This window comes from Cyprinus carpio, chromosome B5 (assembly GCF_018340385.1).
Source record: "Cyprinus carpio isolate SPL01 chromosome B5, ASM1834038v1, whole genome shotgun sequence".
NCBI classification, from domain to species: Eukaryota; Metazoa; Chordata; class Actinopteri; order Cypriniformes; family Cyprinidae; genus Cyprinus; species Cyprinus carpio.
In genome coordinates, this window is record NC_056601.1 from 5494153 (window position 1) to 5515586 (window position 21434).

Here is a 21434-nt window from a genome sequence, read left to right on the forward strand (position 1 = left end):
AAAATCTAGCTGTGTAAGATTAATTGTTTTGAATATACTACTTAAATTAAGACCACAAATAATATTCAAAATGCTTTGCGTTTAAACGTTTAATTTGATTTAATTCCAGGGCAGCGCTTAATTTTATCTAGAGCAAAAGAGCTGGGACTTTTATTTTGAAGTGTACCTCAACTGGCGAAAGTAAACGCTGAGTCTTTATTCTGACGGACCAAGAAGTTTTGGCTGGAAAGGTTCGTGTTCGGAAGAGAGAGAGAAAGAAGCGTAAACGACTAACAAGTGCTGTTAAACATTAAGTTATTGTCTTTAAAATTATCACCGGGGGATGAACTGACAGATTATTGAATGAGAGGCCAAGCACCTTCGATAGCAGCTGTCTAGCTCGCTGCTATCTGATACGAAGACAGCGCAAATTACTGAGGAAAGTCAGGCGGATTCAGACTCGTTTCTGAAGGACTTCAACCGAACTTTAACAAGGGATGGACGACACAGCAGTACTGGAGATTTGGATTTGATTAGAATAACGACTAACAGCGGGGTTTTCAGTGGTCAGATGTGGCTGCTGGGACTGGAGACGGGAGACGTGTCACTGATAAAGCGGCTGGAGTTAAGAGCCACAGCGCTGACATCCATCCATCGGTCCATTCAGCTCGGTCCGCCCCACAGAGGGAGTACATCCAGCCTCTAACCCGGACCTGTAGGATTTTATTTACCCTAAACATCACCGCCCGGTTAATTTAACCCTTCTTAACCCCACTCTGGTGTTGAAAGACGTGTTTTTGTCAGGATGGGTTCGTTGTTTCGGAGTGAAGAAATGTGTCTGGCCCAGATCTTTCTGCAGTCCGGATCCGCTTACGACTGCATCAGTGAACTCGGCGAACTCGGGCTGGTGGAGTTCAGAGACGTAAGTCGGTGTATAGCGTCTGGTTTATGTGTATTTCTTATTTGAAATAGTAACTTGGCTTGTGCTGAGCTGACAGCTTCACGCACGTTTTCTATCGATGTGATATGAAAGCTGTCGAGTTATACTCATCACACTAGACCACCCACACATTACTACATCTTTAATTGACGGCGTTCATTTGTTGGAATAACATAAGTGCTCCCACATAAACTGTTGGTATGCTTCAAAAATGCATTAATTTTTGGCACACTTTGCACCAGTGTTCTTTATTCTCATTTTAAAGTCATTGACAAACATAGTTTTATATAATGTTTAACTGTAAGTGTAAGAAATTCAATGAATTATTATTATTAAAATTATTATATTTTTATTACATTAAATGGTATTAAATGTATTGTTTTGAATTTATTAGTATAGAGTGTTTTGAATATGTGTAGAATATTGCATTCATGCTGGAACTGTTTTGATATATATTTTCTTTCTCTTTTTTTTTCCCCAGCTTAACCCAAGTGTGAACTCTTTTCAGCGGAAGTTTGTCAATGAAATCAAGAGATGTGAAGAAATGGAGAGGATTCTGGGTAAAAACTTAATATAAACTAGTGCTGTCGAACGATTAATCACGATTATTCGCATCCAAAATAAAAGGTTTTGTTTACATTATGTATGTGTACTGTGTATATTTATTGTATATATATAAATACACACACACACATACAGTATATATTTTGAAAATATTTACGTTTATATATTCCTATTCTTATATTTTAGAATATATATAAATATATTTTTCTTAAATGTATACATGCATGTGTTTGTATTTATATATACATAATAAATATACAAAGTATACACACATATTATGTAAACAAAAATTTATTTTGGATGCGATTAATCACGATTAATCATTTGACAGCACTAAATTAAACGTATTTGATTAACTTAAATTCATTAAATTCTTTAATAAGGGCATACTTCAAAATGAAGTACTTTTCTTAGTACTTTCTGAACACAAAGCATGTTCACAATGGTTGAGTTATTAGCAAAAACAGTTAGTTAGTAGTACAAATAGGAATATTTATTTAAAATATTTGTGAATGAGTGATGGGCAGGACCATTAGGTTATTTAATTTGATAGAGTTTATAAACAGTGCATTCAAGTTAATTCAGTAGATTAAGATTGGTATGTGATGGCCCTTCAGAGACAGACATTAAAGCTAATTAAAATCCCCCAAAGTAAATGAACAGAATGAACTCAAAGTGGACTTGTATAACAGGATATCTTCTGCGGGAAATCAAAAAAGAAGACATCCCACTGCCAGAAGGGGAGGTGAACCCAGCTGCACCATTACCCAAGCATGTGATGGTCATAATGGTGAGCTCAGTTCAGCGCTGTTCATTTGTTTAACTCTTGTGATTAGTTGGTCTTTCAGACACATTTCTCACAGCCAGTTGCCTAGTTTCTGCTTGTTTTTTTTTTCTTTTAAGGCTGCTTAGCTCAGTTCAAGACATTTTGTTCAATAATTTTAACAACACAGTGGAGCTATAAAGATAACTTAAAAAAAAAAAAAAAAAATCTAATTTGAAAATGTCTGCTGATAGAATGTTTGTCATTCAAAATGTAAATATAAAATATTTGCCTATTGGCTTTTTTTCTGAATATATTCATCAGTTGGTCATGCCTTTATTTAATCATTTAATCGCATGTATTGGATGCCGTTGAAATCCCTTTCTTCAGTTCCCTGCTAGGTCTCTCTCAGGAACACTTTCCTCAATGTCAGTGCACTGCTTACAACGCTGATATATGACGCTGATATTTAGTTATTACCGATTCCTGTGTGTTCTGTTTAGGAGCAGCTTCAGAGACTGGAACTGGAGCTGAGTGAGGTCACCAGGAACAAGGAGAAACTCCAGAAGAACCTTCTGGAACTGACTGAGTACACACACATGCTACGCATCACACGCAACTTTGTGCAATGCAGTGCAGAGGTAGGTCATGTGATTCCGTCAAATGTTAGGAACATATGTTTGAGCAAAAGAAACAGGAAAGTCTGATTGGTGGAAAGATTTAGCCTGCTTTTGTTCTTCGTAATATTGTTAAGCAAACAGCTCTTTATAAATCAAATATCTTTGAAACTCTTGCTCAGTTTACTGTCTGCAGTTTGGCTTTTGTTTCTCTGTGTCTGTTGATGTCTTTGGTATCATGTTCGACCTCTCTGGTGTAATTGAGAGGAATTCATCTCCAGAGAAAAGGACTGTGGGAATCCCGCAGGTGATTTGGAGTCACCTGATGTTCACTGACTGCCAGAACTTTGCGAGGAGCCAGCAGTGGCTTTACAAATAGGCTTAACCCTTGACTTCTTCTTCTTGATCACCGAGGTGTTGTGTGAATCTAATCTCTTGCTGGGTTTTTGCTTGTGTATGAGCAGAGGGAGCCGTCACAGGTTCAGTATGAAGAGTTTCCCTTCCTAGAGAAGGAACCCATGATGGACTACACCAGCATGCAGAGGCTTGGAGCCAAGCTTGGGTGAGCTGTGTTTAAAAATATCAAGCTGAAAGTGTACTGCTCTTGCCCATGTCCTGCTTTGGCTCACCAACAGTTAATGTGAAAGAATTTTCATCATCACCACAGTTTCCTGTTGCACATCTTCCATGCAAACGGATCTTTCTTTTAAAATCATCTTTTTTATCTAACATCCTGCTTCTTGTGTGCATGTTTAGAAGCACACAAAACCTGTGTTGTAAAGTGGAGCTCATATTCTTCTTGTCCTTCCTGCACAGGTTCATTTCTGGGCTCATCCAGAGCGTAAAAGTCGAGGCGTTTGAGCGAATGCTCTGGAGAGTGTGTAAGGGCTACACCATCCTCAGCTACTCAGAGGTAGATGGGCTTTTGGAGGACCCTGATACGGTGAGACTAGTTGGCATCACCAGCATAGTTTGATTTTATGTGTTGTTTTTGGTAACACAAATGTTTAGTTAAATTTTATTTTTTTTAATCATTTGTTTCTTTTCTTGTGGTCAGTTTGATCTAAGCCTTTACTGTAATGCTGGATGCTTGCTTCAATTAAAAATAATAATATTAATAAAAATCGTAATATCTAAGATGTTCGAGTTTGTCTGTTATGTCAGGGGGAGCCAACCAGGAGTGTGGTGTTTCTCATCTCCTACTGGGGAGATCAGATTGGACAGAAAGTTAAGAAGATTTGTGACTGGTAACTTAGCTCTTAAATCAACTTCCTATGTTCTACTTGAGACTATTCTGTTAATCAGTCTGGTTTAAATAACTTTGTGCTAAGCTGCCACATATCTGGGGCAGTTAACCACCATTGCGCTAAGTGATTGTGTCACAGTGACAAACAGGGAGCTGCTCCTTTTTCATAAAGATTATAAATAGCTTGTTTCCTGTTACATTTAGGGGAAGCTTCATGCTTTCATTTCATAATCTATTTGAATTCTTTCAGAGCTTTTTTGTTCTTAAGAGAAAGTAGAAGTGCTGGAGTTTTTAAAATATTGTTTTTGTTTCCATAGCTACCACTGTCATCTGTACCCATACCCCAACAGTAATGAGGAGAGGACAGATGTGGTGGAGGGGCTCCGCACACGCATTCAGGACTTGCACACGGTGAGTCCAGATGAGCTTGGTTTCACCTTGGGGTGTGTGATATGATGATTTTTGATTATGGATGATAAAAATATCTCCAGCATGTGCTTTTGAAGAAATATCATAGTATTGTGCTACAGCGCACATTCTATCAGCTGCAGTTCTGGAGCGTCCGTCTAAAGATACTATACGACGCGACATACATTCACATCAGTGTTGACTCAGCAATACAGTTACTCTTACAGGACACTGCACTTATTCACAGTCACAAAAGTACATTATTTTCATCTGCTTTAGAGTCATTAAACATTTAATTCATGCACTGTTCTAACGTGCACTTTTTCTGAGGGGGTAACGTTACAGCCGAAGCACGTGGACTAAAATCCCTGTCAAATAGATCTTGATTACTGGACTAAGTTAGCTTTTGCACTAATACTGTCAAAATACACAAGGTTTACATATAGACTCAATTGGTTATGTCTAAAATGGAAGCAAACAGTTGAGAGAAAGTCGGATACGTGCAGGTCTTAAAGGGACAGTACTAAACATGCTGCCGACTTTCATTAAAGGGATGGCTCACCCTAAAATGTCATTTCTGTTGTTATTTACTCACTCACATGTTGTGCCAAAACTGTATTTATTTCTTTATTGTGCTGAACACAAAAGAAGATATTTTGAAAAACGTGGGTAACCAAACAGTTGCTGGTCCCCATTAAATTTGATAGTAGGAAAAATACTATGAAAGACACTGTGCACCAGCAACTCTTTGTTTTTTCACGTTCTTCAAAATAACATTTATGTTCAGCAGAAGAAAGAAACTCATGCGGGTTTAAAACAACTTTGTAAATGATGGTATAAAAATAAAACACTATGACAGAATTGACAGACAGATGACACAATTTTTATTTTTGGGTGAACTATTCCTTTATTAATAAAACAACAAAACACAAAGAGAAAAATCACTCACTACTCTTGACTGAAGAACTTTAATATAGTTGCTTTGCTTTAATAATAATAATAATAATAAATCTATATAGTGTTTAATTTTATAATTTCTTGAATGCTCCTACTGAGTATTGTACCTAAAAAAAAAAGCAGTGTTTTATTTGTATATTATGTGTATTTGTAACGTGTATCTTTGTTCTTATTTTTTAAAAGCAGATAAAATAATTAAAGATTTTTATCTTCACCCACCTTAGTCAAAAAATCCGCCATTCTTTTTTTTTATATTTTTTTACCTTGAAATGCTTTGTCTTTATAATATGGAAATTAGTTTGGCTGTAATGCCCAGACAACTTGCAAAATAGTAAAACCAACATGATAAAGTATTGTGATAGAATCCTGATATATTTTTGCCATATCACCCCTAGTTTCATCCTTGTTACAGTTTGACACACACACTTTTTCTTGCTTTGACTGTGTGTAACATGATGAGGGTGAAAGTGAAAGTGACGTGACATACAGCCAAGTATGGTGACCCATACTCAGAATTCGTGCTCTGCATTTAAGTGCACACACACACACACACACACACACACACACACACACCGTGAACACACACCCGGAGCAGTGGGCAGCCATTTATGCTGTGGTGCCCGGGGAGCAGTTGGGGGTTCGGTGCCTTGCTCAAGGGCACCTCAGTAGTGCTTTAGCCGGCCCGAGACTCGAACCCACAACCTTAGGGTTAGGAGTCAAACTCTCTAACCATTAGGCCACGACTTCCACATGTATGATCTCTTTAGTGTGATTAGTCATTTACTGTTAGGGTTTTTTGAAACTGACTGATGAAATGGGGGACAGTGGAGGTTGACTCAAACCAACTTTGATGCGCAAAATGTTCAAGCATCCTGTATAACCACAGTTTTGTCCTTACCAGGGAAGGCTGTAAGACACATTAAACTGAAACCTCTGTCCTAGAAACTGTAACTTGACATTGTTAAATTCAGCAGCTAATTGTAATCAAGATTTTATTGCTTGTTTTCAATAAAAGTTTAATAAAATCCACCCAAACATTATCTCACTTGTTAGTTCAGAGAAACAAAATATCTATTTTCTTAACTGAATAAAAAGTGCAGATTTACTGTTTCAGTAGTGCTTGAGTAAAGTGAAAATTCCTGGATGTGACACTTTAACACTGGAATTATAGTAATGAAATGCACAGTAATATATGTTGGGCTGCAACTGTAGAAGGGTTTGATTGCGTTCTGTCTGTCTTTAGCAGATGATGGTACTTCAGATACTCCAACCAAAAGAGCAGAAAGTGTACATAATAGAATCTACATTAGAATCATTTGGGTTTAGTGTTGTAACTAATCTTTCTTACCAGTTCTAGACAGCCATGCAGTGGAGGAATGTAAGGGGGCAGGATAGGTTTGAGGGCATTTAAGTTTGCTTGTGACTGCTCTGTAAAAGAGTGAGAGAAAATTGTGTTAGTGGCCCAACTCAGCACATGATGTTCATGAGGTCTAGGCTGTGGACAAATTTCTCACAGACTACAAGCACCATTAAATTATTTTTTGATACTTTGTTCTTACTCACTGTTCCTCTCAAAACCTATGAAAAGATAAATGAAAAGTAAATTTGGTTGTTTCTGGGCCTAGAAAATCCTTTTCCTTGATTGATTGAAGATTTGTTTGTTGAAGAGCACAGCAAAATGCTTTTACTGCATGCTGATCTGAGAACACAGTTCAGAAACCAGAGCAACAAAATGCCATGTATGGTTGACCTTGGGGGAAAACACATTTATCTTTTAAGTTCCCCATACAGGCTAAAATATTTATGACAAAAAGCTTGTTTTCAAAATCTTATCCACACAATAACTGATAAATATATTACATTAATTTTGTGATTCCAGAAATTTCATAAACTGTATGTTCTTCAGTAAAGCATGTAATTAATATTATTACAGAGCTTTACATTAGTACACAATTTAAAAATAAATAAATGAATAGATAAGTAAATTCATTCATTTTAAGTCATCCTGCTGCCCACTTTGAAGTTTGCCGAAGCCCTCTGGTTGAATCACTCTCTGTTATGTTTAACACTTTACATGTGAAATGGTTTAGCCTGACATAGTTCTGAACATGCTCTTGAAACCATTGTTTCTTCGTAGGTTCTTCACCGGACTGAGGATTACCTGAGGCAGGTGTTGATCAAGGCTTCAGAGTCCGTGTTCGTTTGGGTGATCCAGGTTAAGAAAATGAAGGCCATATATCACATCCTTAACCTCTGCAGTTTTGATGTCACAAACAAGTGCCTCATAGCTGAGGTGTGGTGTCCCGTAAATGATCTGCCCGCTCTTCGGAGAGCTCTAGAGGATGGATCGGTGAGTACTTGACATTATTTCGAAGGTGCATGAATTCAGAAACATCTGATAAATAATTGTGCACATATCTCTTAAAGGGACAGTTCACCCAAAAATGAAAATTCTGTCTTATTCACCCTCATGTTGTTCCAAACCTGCAAGACCTTCATTCATCTTCAGAACACAAATTAAGATATTTTTGATGAAATACGAGAGTTTTCTGACCCTGCATAGACAGCAATGCAGCAGACACATTCAAGGCCCAGAAAGGTAGTAAGGACATTGATAAAATGGTCTGTCACATCAGTGGTTCAACCGCAATTTTACAAAGCTACAAGAATACTTTTTGTGCGAAAAGAAGAAAAATGACGCCTTTTATTCAATAATTTCTTCTCTTCCGTGTCAGTCTTCGATGCACAAATGTAAATTTTTGGGTGAACTATCCATTTAACTGTTGTTTTGTTCCTTCAGAGGAAGAGTGGAGCCACAGTTCCCTCATTTGTCAATCGTATCCCAAGCAATGACACTCCACCAACCCTCATACGCACCAACAAGTTTACCTCAGGCTTTCAGAATATAGTGGATGCCTACGGAGTAAGCAGCTACAGAGAGGTCAACCCAGGTGAGAGGATAGCGATTAACATTAAAATTAACTTAACGTTCGCAGCTTTAACATGCCCTCAATGCTTCATACATGAGATATGTAAGCTTCCTTCTTTATCACACCTCCTCGCAGCTCCATATACAATCATTACCTTTCCCTTCCTGTTTGCTGTGATGTTTGGAGACTTCGGGCATGGCATCATCATGGCGCTGTTTGCTCTGTGGATGGTTCTCTATGAGAATGACCGCAAATTGAAGAAAAGCAGAAATGAGGTACATGTAGCGTGCTGTGATGACAGTGTTAATTTTCTTCTGAAATTCATGTAGACATAGTTGTTAAAAGTTATTGAGTTTAGTATTAGTTTACTGTTTTTGTTAATTTTATTATGGTTTGATTAACATTTGTGGTTTTTTTAGATCTGGAACATTTTTTTCGAGGGCCGTTACATCATCCTGTTGATGGGTATATTTTCAGTCTACACTGGATTAATATACAATGACTGCTTCTCTAAATCACTCAACCTGTTCGGCTCGGGGTGGAACGTCAGCGCTATGTTTGTGTCCGGAGTCTGGAGGTGAGTGTCCAAAGCACAAAATATTGTGTACAGCATTATTTTGACCAACTGTTATTTCATGCTCTAAATGACAGTTTATTTTTATTTAAAATTTGAAAGAAATTTTATTTAGTAGTTTACAGAATTAAACAAAAATTGTTTTACTCAGACGCATACCTATAGATGGCAAATTCAGATGAATTCTATGAATTTTCAGTGGCCTCTCAATTTTTTCCATAGCTGTATCTAACAATTATTTTGAAATGTAGGTACAACCTTTGCTGTTTATTTCCATAGAGATGAAATCAAATAATAAATTATTTATTTACATAAAGAAATTTATTTACATAAAAATTTACAACCCAGTCCAAAATTCTGATGGGAAAAATTTGTGGAGATTATCACCGTAGGGAATTACAGCAGGCACAGAGATTTCTCATGTACAGTATATGACTCTAATGTGATCTTCATCTTCTCTTTCTCCCAACCAAGCACACTCCGCTCAAATAGCTTCCTTGCACTGGATCCAAACGTCACAGGAGTCTTTAAAGGGGCCTATCCTCTGGGCATTGACCCGGTAGGTCTCTGACTTGATTTTATTACTGTGTTATCAAATGAAACAAATTACCTTACTATCACATCACCATAAAAACTAGTAACAGTGGGTGAAAGGTTCCATGGGTGAAAGACAAGCTATGATTTTTTTTAATCGTTATAAAATATCTAATTATTTTTAAAATGAAGTTTAATAATATTTTATTTGCACTCTGTAGATCTGGAACCTGGCATCCAACCGTCTCACCTTCCTGAACTCGTATAAGATGAAGATGTCTGTGATCATAGGAATAATCCACATGACTTTTGGAGTCGTCCTTGGCGTTTTCAATCACCTGTGAGACATTTTAAAATATTTTTTGGATAGATCCATTTCAAATGAAATACTATGATCCGTCTAATACTTCATGTTCATCTGTTCAGGCACTTCAGACGGACATTCAATCTGTACCTGATATTTATTCCTGAGCTGCTTTTCCTGTTGTGCCTCTTCGGCTATCTGGTCTTCATGATCATTTATAAGTGGCTGTTTTTCACAGTCAGAGACTCTCAGACAGCTCCCAGCATTCTCATCCACTTCATCAACATGTTCCTGATGCAGGCGGACTCCAGTCAACCCCTCTACCCAGGACAGGTGGGACTGAAAGAACCGTACTTGCACCCATTCCACTTTACATGCACCTCTGTGTTTCTTTACATGTATTTTCGCTCTTTCCCACAGACTGGGTTTCAGGTGTTCCTGGTGATTGTGGCTGTGCTCTCTGTTCCTGTGTTACTCTTGGGCAAACCACTCTACCTCTACTGGCAACACAAGGGCAGAAATCACTTGAGCATGTACCGGGTGAGGATCTTTGTTTTGTCTGGGTGTGTGTTCTACAGTTGGCTGAAGGCCGTTGGCTGATCTTCTCTGTTTCTTTCTCTGTAGGGTTATCAGCGTGTACGGCGGAGCAGTGAGGAGGAGCTCTCTCTCATGCATGCTCATGATATGGAAGAGGGCACCAGTCTGGACAGCCACTCCTCCAGCTCTGACAGCCAATCAGAGGAGGTAAGACATTCAGAATAGGGGTGGGTTATATACCGGTCGAGATTTTGGACTATCATCTTTACTGCGGTTATGCACTCACATCAAGTTGTGGTGCACTGTGGTCACGAAATGTATCGTTTGCACGTTTTTAAACATTGAGGTTTAAAAATGAGTGATTTTAAGCTGTTTAAATGCAAAGAACAGCATTATATATGTATGCACTGTCTATGAGACCATTCATCTGCATAAATCCTGCATGAATCTGCTGGACATAGTGAATGCGAGTATTTTTGTTGCTTTATTGGCCTTGTACGGTTAAATACACATATGTATGAAAATGCCTGTCTTTGCAAGTGTTCTCATAAACACAGTAATTTAGGTCTTAAGTGAAAGCAAACAGCTGAAAGAAAACGTGTAACAGTATATTGGATCTGGGCAGCTCTTAAAGTGACAGCAGTCTAATATTCCTGCTGTCTGTCATTCATGTTACTCAAACAACAAAAGAGAGAAATTTCTCACTGCTCTTGACTAAATCACTTATGTAACTTAAATAATATGAAATTTAATTTATACAGTGGAAACTATGCAGTGTTTTTGATTAATTTCTACAATGTATGGAGCGTTTATTTATTGCAGTTTTTGTCCTGTTGCTTGAAATTAGTTATCTTCAGTGAGTTTGAGTTTTTCCTTTTTTAGGCTTGAATTAGTTTTTCTGTGATACTGACACAGGTGACAATTTATGAAAATTCTATGGCATCAAAAACTTTGATAACATAAAAACCATATTAAACGCAAAAATAACTATATTGTGATATACTGTAAATTGTTATCGTGATATAAAATGACTCATATCGTGCTATAGGATTTTGTTCATATTGCGCACCCCTAATTTCAAACTAATTCTGTGCATCATTTGGTGTGAATAAACTACTTTCCCTCTGAGCCTTACAAAGTTTCCTCTCTTCCCAGTTTGATTTTGCTGATGTCTTCCTCCATCAGTCCATCCACACTATAGAGTACTGCCTGGGCTGCATCTCTAACACTGCGTCTTACCTCCGTCTGTGGGCTCTCAGCCTGGCACATGCCCGTGAGTAACATACCCTTCAGTGCAGTAAATAATGATAGTTTATAAAACACACAGAAATCAAAGGTCTTCATTAAAACCTGCCAAAATAAAAGTTTGTCTAATAATTCAACAATAGAATGTTCTTTTAAAAGTAATTATGATAATGATAGTAATAATAATACTGAAAACATCATTTTTAAGAAATATCACTAAATTCATTTGATTAAATTTTTAAATATGAACTAAATTGTTTATAAATTTATTACCACAGTTTTTGATAGTAAATTTGTATTTACCGTTACAATATATATATATATATATATATATATATATATAGATATATATATATATATATATATATATATATATATATATATATATATATATATATATATATATATATATTTAAATGTAATCCTGACAGTAAAATATTCCACTATAAACCTATACAAAGGTCCAGGCATGCAAATTCAAAAATACACGGATATACCTTGAAACCAAATTCTTACAAATACTGTATTTCAATTTTTTTTGTAATACTGCCCCAGCATTACTTGAATGATTATCTAATCTATTTATTTATTTATTTATTTTTAAATAATCTATTACAAATAAAATGAAATGTTACACAAATGTAAACTGACATAATATTTCCCTTTTTTTTATTGACGACTATACAGTTTTATAGTTAAATTTGTGATTAATTTAATATATTCAGCACATCCAATGTGTGTTAATAAAAGAGTTTGAAACAAGCCGCTTTATCATAATTACAGCAGAAATACTGGGTGAAATTTTTTGCATATATAGGACCTGTAAATGATTGTTTTTGGAAAAACAAACGGCTTTATTTATAATAAAGGAATGCTGAACATGTTTTGTTGTGGTCCAGAGCTCTCTGAAGTGTTGTGGGCGATGGTGATGCGGCTCGGTCTGCGTGTGGACACCAGTGTGGGCATTGTGTTCCTGGTGCCTGTTTTTGGTCTGTTTGCTGTCCTCACTGTGTCCATCCTGCTGGTGATGGAGGGACTTTCAGCCTTCCTTCATGCCCTCAGACTCCACTGGTCAGTACAGTCCTCAGTATATATTCAAACAGTATGAATCTATACTGAATGATTCAAACTGAAATCATCTCTCTCTCCTCAGGGTGGAGTTCCAGAATAAGTTCTATAGCGGCGCTGGCATCAAGTTTGTACCATTTGCCTTCTCTCTCTTGCACACCAGCTTTGAAAACGAGGGGTTGTTGTGAACTATGGCACGCTAAACACCAGACCAGAGCAGATCTGTGAGCTTCATTTTAACAGATTCACATGTTGCACTACATGCCAAAGTGCTTCAACCAAATACTCTTTATATGGAGATACCAGATCAGCATTGACAAAACTGAGCCACATCAGATGCTTGAACACTTTGGGACAAGCGATCGTTACACAAACACGCTGAGATAAAGCAACAGCTCTGGACTGTAAATAGGACTCTTGAGTGCTTTTTTATGTGTTGAATGTATTAGCTCTTCACAAAAGTGCTCTTTGTGAATATCGTTTCTCTATCGTACCTGTTGACTCTCCATAGCTGAGCACATTCCATGAGTGACTTTAAGGTTTAACTTTTTTTGTTTATTGGCAGTCGAGCAAGTGATTTAACTGCTTGTTTAATTTCCAGCATTTTCATCCTCCACAGTGTTGAAACATGAGTATGGCTCATGTAGTTCATGCATAGTGTTGAATGGAACTGTGCTTGGATAACAACAGATATAACACAATCAGGAGTTTGTACATTTGGGCACAGTATTTCTCAGATGTTGGCAACCAGATGAAATGTGTTCATTCTTCATGTTGATTAGCTCAGATCTCGTTTCTGTTTGGCTGTATAGATCGAGCTTCACGAGGTTCTGTTTGTTTCAAATCCTCTTCTGTTTGAAAACTGTCCTCAAGAACCTCTACTAGCCCACAGGAGGCTCAGATATTTCTACGTGCCTAATATGCTGAATGTATTCTGATGGGTGGGTGGTGGATTTAATTTTTCAGATGAAGTCATTTGTGCATTGTATCATTGTGTTGCGGTTCAGGTCGAAACTCTCAAAGTCGTTTCTTTTTAATCGTATCATAAATGGAGATGTTTTTAGTGATTTTTTTTAACTTGCAGATCTGTTCAGTTACTCTGTTTTTGCACTCAAGAATGGTCCTTTTTTTAAACTCTTCAATTTAATGTGAGATTTTGGTGTGTGGATTGTGAGCCACTGAATTCATTCCAATTTTTATTTTATTTTTATTTATTAACAGTACTTTGATTTCTGTCTATCGTTTGACAAATCTGCATCGTTTAGGTAATTTACATTCCACATTTTGCATATGAGCTCTATATTAACATTACACAATAAAATAAAACCTGTGAAGCTGGATTAATAAAACTGTTTGATTAAATGACTCGATTTGATACCATTTTTAAGCAAAGGCTTTAATACAGCGTTTAATTTGTAAGACCTAATTGTTCCTTTTCTGAAATTGTAACAACTTTTATTTATTCCTAATTGAATTCACAAACAATTTATTTAGCTTATTTTTACAAAAATGTAAGACTTTATTTGTTTTTATAAATAATCTTAGGGAAAATGACATTTAAATGTACAGGTGGGGAATGTGTGAACAAACATAAACCCTAAATTGTTATATTGCGCATCATTCAATGCTTTAGGGCTGACATGGAAACGAAATAAGGATATGCCAGCATTATAACAAACTGTTTAAAATTAGTAACATATCTCTTCATAAAATCCTACAGAACAACCTTGCTGGTGATGAAAAAAAGCTCTTGTGGCCGCATTACCTTCCGACACACTGCTGAACCAGGGTTTACTTAAAATTCGACACAAATCATCACACCCCCCTTCAGTCATTCTGCATTCCTAACCAATGTATATAGACATGAAAAGTGCCTGCCAGTATCCAAGTCAGGGAGTTTTAATAGAAAATATGAACATTTATAATCATACATTGATAGCTTGTCAAAAATGAAACTTTGACTAGCTGGATCATTTGAAATTAAAATATCTGTTTACAAGTAAACCTATTGGTTAAAATTCAGGTTTTTACCAAAACAGCATTTATTAGGATGGCATGGCATCATTACTTCTGTTTTCTTCATAATAGTAATAATAATTATGGTTATCACAAAATACATACAGTGGCGTGAGCGCAAAGTAAGACCTTCAGCCTAATTCTACACAGCAATTCTGATCTCCAGTGATGTCAGGTCTGAATCCACTGCTTTAGAACTTGATAAACATAAAATAAATATTGTAGATTTGTTTCTGTTATACAACTTTGCAGTTTGGGGGCTACAGTTTCATAGTGCTCAGCAAAACAACAGAAATCCTTTTTTATCACTCCTGAGCAATGTTCCCTCTAAGCTGCGCGCGCGCGCGGCCGCGCACTTCTTCCACCGCTGCCGCGCAGAAGAAATAATGTGCCGCGCACACGCATAAATGAGTTGGGAAAGCTATTTGCGAAAGCGAATGAATTGCAATGCTCGGGTAAACCGCTATAGAGTTGATATCACGATAGAGTTAGAACCGGTGAATGCGGTTTACAGTTTCATAGAAAGGGAATGATGTGCGCCAAATGAGTCGCTGTTGAAACCGAATATTTTAATGGTTGCGTAGCCTACGAAATAGCTCAACTCGAGAGCCGACGCAAACGCAATGACATGTGAAATAAAACGTCATCATGTATTAAAGAAGAGTGGCTTGATTAAGTGCTGGAAACAGCGGATGATGGGCACAGAACGGTAACAAAACTCAGAGACATTTACAGTCACACAGGTGTAGTGTGCAAACTGTACATCCTAGGGATGTTTAGATAGCTATAGAAGAACTGACGCTCACGTTTTTTTTTTTTTTTTTTAGATTTAACTTACAGATCTCAGTTTAAATGCTTCAGTTTCTATTCTATTCTATTCTCTTCTATTCTATCAGTTTAAATGCTTCAGTTTGTTTTGATATTATATTATGTTAGGCCTACATTATTAACCTAATAAATAATTGACCTTGTTTTTTTAATGGAGTCTCTGCTCATCAAGGATGTATTTATTTTATCGAAAATACAGAAGAAAAAACAGTAATATTGTGAAACATTATTGCAATTTCTAATATTGGTTTCCTGTTTTAATATACTTTAAAATATAATTTATTCCCGTGGAGCAAAGCTGAATTTTCAGCATCATTACTCCAGCCTTCAGTGTTATATTATCCTTCAGAAATCATTCTGATATGCTGATTTATTATCAGTAATGAATCTGTTGTGCTGCTTAATATTTTTACTCTTTTGTTTTTTTATTTTTTTTTTGAACGTTTTACTTTTTTCTTTGATTCTTAGATTAATAAAAAAGTTTAAAAAGAACAGCATTTATTCAAAATAGAAATATTTTCTAAAAAATATGTCTATATTATCACTTTTTATCCATTTAACACATTCTTGCTGAATAAACGTATTAATTTCTTTTAAAAAAGAAAAAAAATATTGACCACAAACATTTTAGTAGTGTATATTGTAACACAAAATTTCTATTTTTGAATAAACACTGTCCTTTTTAAACTTTTTATTTATCAAAGAATCCCCGAAAAAATATCACAAGTCCCAAAAAAAATATTATGCAGCACAACTGTTTCCAACATTGATTATAAGTCAGCATATTAGAATGATTAGTGAAGGATCATGTGACACCGAAGACTGGAGAAATGATGCTGAAAATTGCTTTGCTTCATAGGAATAAATTGTATTTTAAAGTATATTAAAATAGAAAACTTTTATTTTAAATTGCAATAATATTTCACAATATTATTTTTGTGAAAAAATATTCAATAGTTTTATCAAATAGATACAGCCTTGATGAGCATAAGAAACTTATTTAATAAACATTATTGATCCCAAACTTTTGAATGGCAGTGTATTATACTGTGTACATATATATATATATATATAATATAAAGTTTTCTCAGGTAATCTAAAATGTACATCATTTAGTCACTGGTCAAATTAAATACAAATAGCACATTAAAGTTAAAAGTTACACACTTTTTTTTGTGCGCGCTGTACATGTCTGGTATAAAGAATGTTTTTGCACAGGTGGCCGAAATGTCCGCCCAATAGAGAAAAGTTTTGCTCAGCAAGAAAAAAAATTAGAGGGAACATTGCTCCTGAGTCCTGATGATTTATAACCTTAAAGGGATACTCCACCCCAAAATGAAAATGTTGTCATTAATCACTTACCCCCATGTCGTTCCAAACCCGTAAAAGCTCTGTTTGTCTTCAGAACACAATTTAAGATATTTTGGATGAAAACTGGTAGGCTTGAGACTGTCCCATAGACTGCCAAGTAAATAACAGTGTCAAGGTCCGGGAAAGTATGAAAAGCATCGTCAGAATAGTCCATCTTCCATCAGTGATTCAACTGTAACGTTACGAAGCGGTTGAATCACTGATGGCAGATGGACTATTCTGACGATGCTTTTCATACTTTTCTGGACCATGGCAGTGTATTTTACTTGGCAGTCTATGGGACAGTCTCAAGCCTACCGGTTTTCATTCAAAATATCTTAAATTGTTTTTCGAAGACAAACAAAGCTTTTACAGGTTTGGAACAACATAGGGGTAAGTGATTAATGACAACATTTTCATCAAGGAGTATCCCTTTAAGAAGAAATTTAAAATCTGTCTTTCTGTCACAAAGTACTGAAATGACCAGTTTAAAAAAAATGTACTACAATGTACTTCTCTATCACCATAATGTAATGTGAACTACAGCAATCCCCTTAATCTTGGGTGTTTTAAACCACGTTCTCTACTGCTAATAAATACAAGCATGCTTTGAACACAAAACAAGGTCAGCAAGCTGTTTGCTTGTGTTATCAGTATCACACTTTGTATTTTGATTGTTTGCTATGTCCTCTGAGTGAGTAAAGCAGGTGACTTGTTTACTTTTATTAGTTGATCGTTCATTCATTCATTCATTAATTAAGTATCCTGATTGTACAAAAAAGTTGTTTTTTTTTTTGTTTAATTGCATTGATATGCATTGTACTGTGGCAGTCACAGTATCAAGATAATGACCACTGGGGGCTCCACAGAGCCAATGCATGAAGCAGCTAATTAATGTGCATGACAATTCATGGGAGTAAAACATTTGTGTCCAAACACCTGCACTGTCCAATACAACAGACACAAGGGCTCTTTTAATGCTTGCCTGAAGCTCATTGGTTAACTGAAGTCATGAGATGTAACTTTACTGTCATTTGCTATGCAAAGTGGGCGGAGCCAGTGAGAAAGTCTTCAGCTGTGTGTCCAATAAAAGAGCCTGATTGTGCTCCTGGGATATACAAATGCAAGAACTTCCCTTGCCTAAATATGGTACTGTTGTTGATATGAAACTAAAAGTAGTACACAAGCTGAACAATCAGACAATTCTGTGTTGTGTTAAGTCGAGTGAGTCTCTCCTTCATATGTGAGTTTCTTCATGTGCTGTCCAGGCCAGCATGGGACGGGGAGGAGCATCTTTGATATGATCTCTTTATAAACAAGACTCAGTCCAGTGTACTTCACTGCTGGGAAGAGAGCAAAGTGCATTTGTGATGGGGTTGTACTCCAATAAAAAGAACCTGATTTGCTTTGGAAGATAAACTGGGGCGGCACTTGGCTAAGAGTTCAACTGCGCATTTCTCTCACACACTCGTCTTTGAGGTGAACTTCAGAGAGAACATTCTTCTGTTCTCCCATTTTAGTAGTCTGTTTAAGAGTTGGGCAAAGATATGTCATTGGGCTGCAAACACACACACACACACACACACACACACACACTCACAAGGCCCTGTTGAGTCCATGTAGAGGGTTTATTCCTCTTTTGTCTTTGTCTGTCTGCAGAGTTAGTCAATTGTTTTGCGTGTTCAGAAGATATCCGGACTCGTACTCCACTCTTGTCTTTCTTTGGCCTCCCAGTAACCCCCCTTATAAACGTAAATAGTCTCTCCCGTCAGTTCATCCGTCCTCTGGTGGAACCACAGCGGTATGTAGCCTTCAAAGTCCTGTCCTGTAACGCAAAACAACAACAACACCATCACCAGGAGAACAGCCTGAACTGTGGCACAGAAGTTGTGGTTAATAAATGGAATTTATAGTTTCATGTAGGGGTGTGCAATATATATAATCAACAATAATATCTTAATTGGTGTTTAAAAGAAATGCGATTTGACATTATCGAGTATATTATCGCAAAAACAAAACAAAAACACATCCACAGGGTGCACGCATACACTATAAGATGTAGGTTAGACTACTGCGCGGGCACATTTAGAGTTCATGATTGCGTGATTTAGTCTATTAAAATTTACCCAAAATTAAGATATGGGAATATGCCCCCGTATGTCTTTTATATTTATATCATGTGATATAGAGTACAGTTTTTTCTCCAAATATTAGTACGATTGCAAATGTGATATTGATTTTATAAAACAGTCCAACAGACTCAGTTTTTGCAGCAATGCAAATAATAACACCCCTAGTTTCATGGTTTTCATCTTGTGTGACCTTTGACCTCCGCTCACCCTCATCGATGGCCTTTGAGGCCTCAGCTTCTCTCCTCCTCCTCGTGGCTCTCTGTTTTTCCTCCAGCCTCTGCTTCTCTACGTTGGCCTCGTCCCAGCGTCCCGCTTCCATCAGCCGCTGGTCCGGCCTCAGCCTGCTGTCCGTCCAACACACACCCTCCTCTTCCTCATTCAGGGTCAAAGCCAGAGAGGAGAAACAGTACATGTTCTCTGCATTCTCTCTGAGAGATAGAGAGGAGAAGAGAAATGATCAGAGAATCTAAATTTATCATTTGTTCTGCAAGGCCACCTTTAGTTAAGTGTGTGAGTAGGAAGTGAAGAAGGTATTTCTGCAGGTGTGTAATTCTGGTCTGTCAGTAATGAGTCTGGTAGGTTGTTCAGTCTGCAAGTTGTTCGGCAGGTAAGTATCTACCAATGTACTGTAACTACCCCTTACCTGCAAAATGCAGTACCTACCTACTGAACAAACTACCTTTAGACTTAGTTTAGGTAGATATTTAGTTTGGTTTGGAGGTAGGCAGGTAGCTCTGTCTATAGAGAGTTAGTTAGTCGTTTTGGTAATTTGTTTGGTTGATTGGTAGGTTCAGTAGCCTGTGGGTAATTTGGTTTGGTTGGTCAGTAGGCAGGTGGTAAATTCATTTAGATATGTCAGTAGTTAGTTCACTTAGTATATGGAGGTAGGCCAGTACTTTATTGATTGACATTAATGCTGTGTCTTACGGTAGAGGGTATTTCTTCCATAGCAGTTTGGGTGTGAGCGTCTGATAGACAGTCTTCTGTTTGCCCTCAGAGCTGCTGCTTCCTCTGCTACTCTGCACGATCTTGGCACTCTCCATCTTGTCATCCCATGTACCTGACAGGATGTAGTGGGCCTGGCCTTCACTGTCCTTCACCACCCCTGTGACCACAGTGGAAGAACAAGGAGAACAAGGGTAACAAGCTCTGGGGTTGAACTATAGAAGCATGAAGAGACAGAGAGAGGGCAGAGCAGGATAGAAAGACGGTTTAGCCATGACAAACATCATTAAGGGCTCTTATCTGCTGTCAGTATAACTCACAGATGAATCACAGCGGGAGGGACAGGATTTAAGTCCAAAACATACCTTTCGTGGGACCTCCCTTGAAAAGTAACTGTACGGAGAGAACTTGAGCTGACAGGTCTCTTTGGTCCTGTGGTTGACTATGTCTATATCTCCAGACTGCAACAAAGAAAATATGAAATGAAAAGAGAGAAATACCTACAATTAATTAAATCAGTGGTCCTCAAAATCTGGGGGTCATGGAGGTATGATGTGTTTTTCTTCAATAAAGTCGTATTTGATATTGAATAGAAAACATGTCTTTAAAAACTTCAAGAAATATTCAACACAAAAGATGATATTTTAAAGAACCAAACAGTTATTGGTACCCACTGACTTCAATAGTAGGGAAAGAAATACTATGGAAGTCAATGGGGACCATCAACTGTTTGATTACCAGCATTCTTCAAAATATCTTCTTTTATGTTAAAAATATGAAAGAATACAGGTTTGGAATGACATGCGTGTGAGTAAAGGATGACAAAATTTTCCTTTTTGGGTGAACTATCCCATTAACAATACTGTTGGCTGCATAGTTCAATTGCCAAACTGTTTTTCATTTTTAGTCATTGTTATTCAGAAGAGGACATTAAAATTGATTAAAACTAGGTCCTTCAAAGAATATATTCTACAAGCATGGACCTACAAGAAATATATTCCCCTTGACATTTTCTAGGCTTTGAATATTTGACAAACTACTGCAAAACAATTCTGGTAATCACAGATATTGAATAATGTCAAAAGTTCAACCTGATCAATCCACAGTTTGCCCACAATGATGTTGTGCACGGTGGACGTGACTTTACGCCACACATAGTGGTTTCCACTCGCATGAAACTGTAGGTGGATCGCACCTGGTTAGACAGATTAAATCAGCATAAATAATGTTTATAGATTTTGTGTTACTTACAACCTAGTACATATGTGTACAATTGTTTATATGAAGAATAGTGAATAAGTGAGACAGTCAAGAGAGCAGAGGAGACTCACCCAGAGGCATGATGGAGAGGTATTTGCCACGGAACTTGCTAGCGATGGTGATTTCCTGCCACAGGGTCCAGCCTCGCTGTGACATCACATGATGAGCGGCTGCCGGCGGATGATGACTGACCTGAAAGATACAGGCAAGTATCAGTCAAGTGCTAAATATAAAATT

General features: G+C 37.0%; 2 protein-coding genes across 2 annotated transcripts in view; one reads left to right on the plus strand and one right to left on the minus strand.

Annotated features, from left to right (window-relative positions):
* The first annotated feature begins 41 nt into the window (after positions 1–41).
* LOC109090292 (V-type proton ATPase 116 kDa subunit a2-like) lies at positions 42–14028 on the plus strand. Its single transcript, XM_042723838.1, has 20 exons — positions 42–901; positions 1401–1479; positions 2176–2273; positions 2750–2887; positions 3328–3425; positions 3680–3806; positions 4028–4110; positions 4427–4520; positions 7612–7824; positions 8275–8425; positions 8540–8679; positions 8824–8981; positions 9447–9537; positions 9734–9852; positions 9939–10149; positions 10237–10356; positions 10441–10560; positions 11509–11626; positions 12498–12669; positions 12752–14028. Exons 1-20 carry the CDS (start codon positions 785–787, stop codon positions 12852–12854), a joined length of 2550 nt encoding a protein of 849 aa, XP_042579772.1. The 5' UTR covers positions 42–784; the 3' UTR covers positions 12855–14028.
* A 3212-nt stretch (positions 14029–17240) lies between these two features.
* LOC109090291 (oxysterol-binding protein 2-like) overlaps positions 17241–21434 on the minus strand; it is a 55140-nt gene continuing 50946 nt past the window's right edge. The window contains exons 16-21 of the mRNA XM_042723389.1: positions 21269–21389; positions 21029–21132; positions 20303–20398; positions 19920–20104; positions 19200–19420; positions 17241–18685 (exon numbers count right to left, since the gene is read on the minus strand). Coding sequence (XP_042579323.1) covers positions 18543–18685; positions 19200–19420; positions 19920–20104; positions 20303–20398; positions 21029–21132; positions 21269–21389 — 870 coding nt within the window. The 3' untranslated portion in view covers positions 17241–18542. The remainder of the gene's footprint in view (positions 18686–19199; positions 19421–19919; positions 20105–20302; positions 20399–21028; positions 21133–21268; positions 21390–21434) is intronic.

Excerpts from the sequence above, each read along its gene's own strand:
- LOC109090292 (XM_042723838.1), top strand. The coding sequence starts at position 785 with ATGGGTTCGTTGTTTCGGAGTGAAGAAATGTGTCTGGCCCAGATCTTT. Across the intron at positions 9,538-9,733 it reads ATCCTCTGGGCATTGACCCG|ATCTGGAACCTGGCATCCAA; the intron begins GTAGGTCTCTGA and ends TGCACTCTGTAG. Across the intron at positions 12,670-12,751 it reads CATGCCCTCAGACTCCACTG|GGTGGAGTTCCAGAATAAGT; the intron begins GTCAGTACAGTC and ends CTCTCTCCTCAG.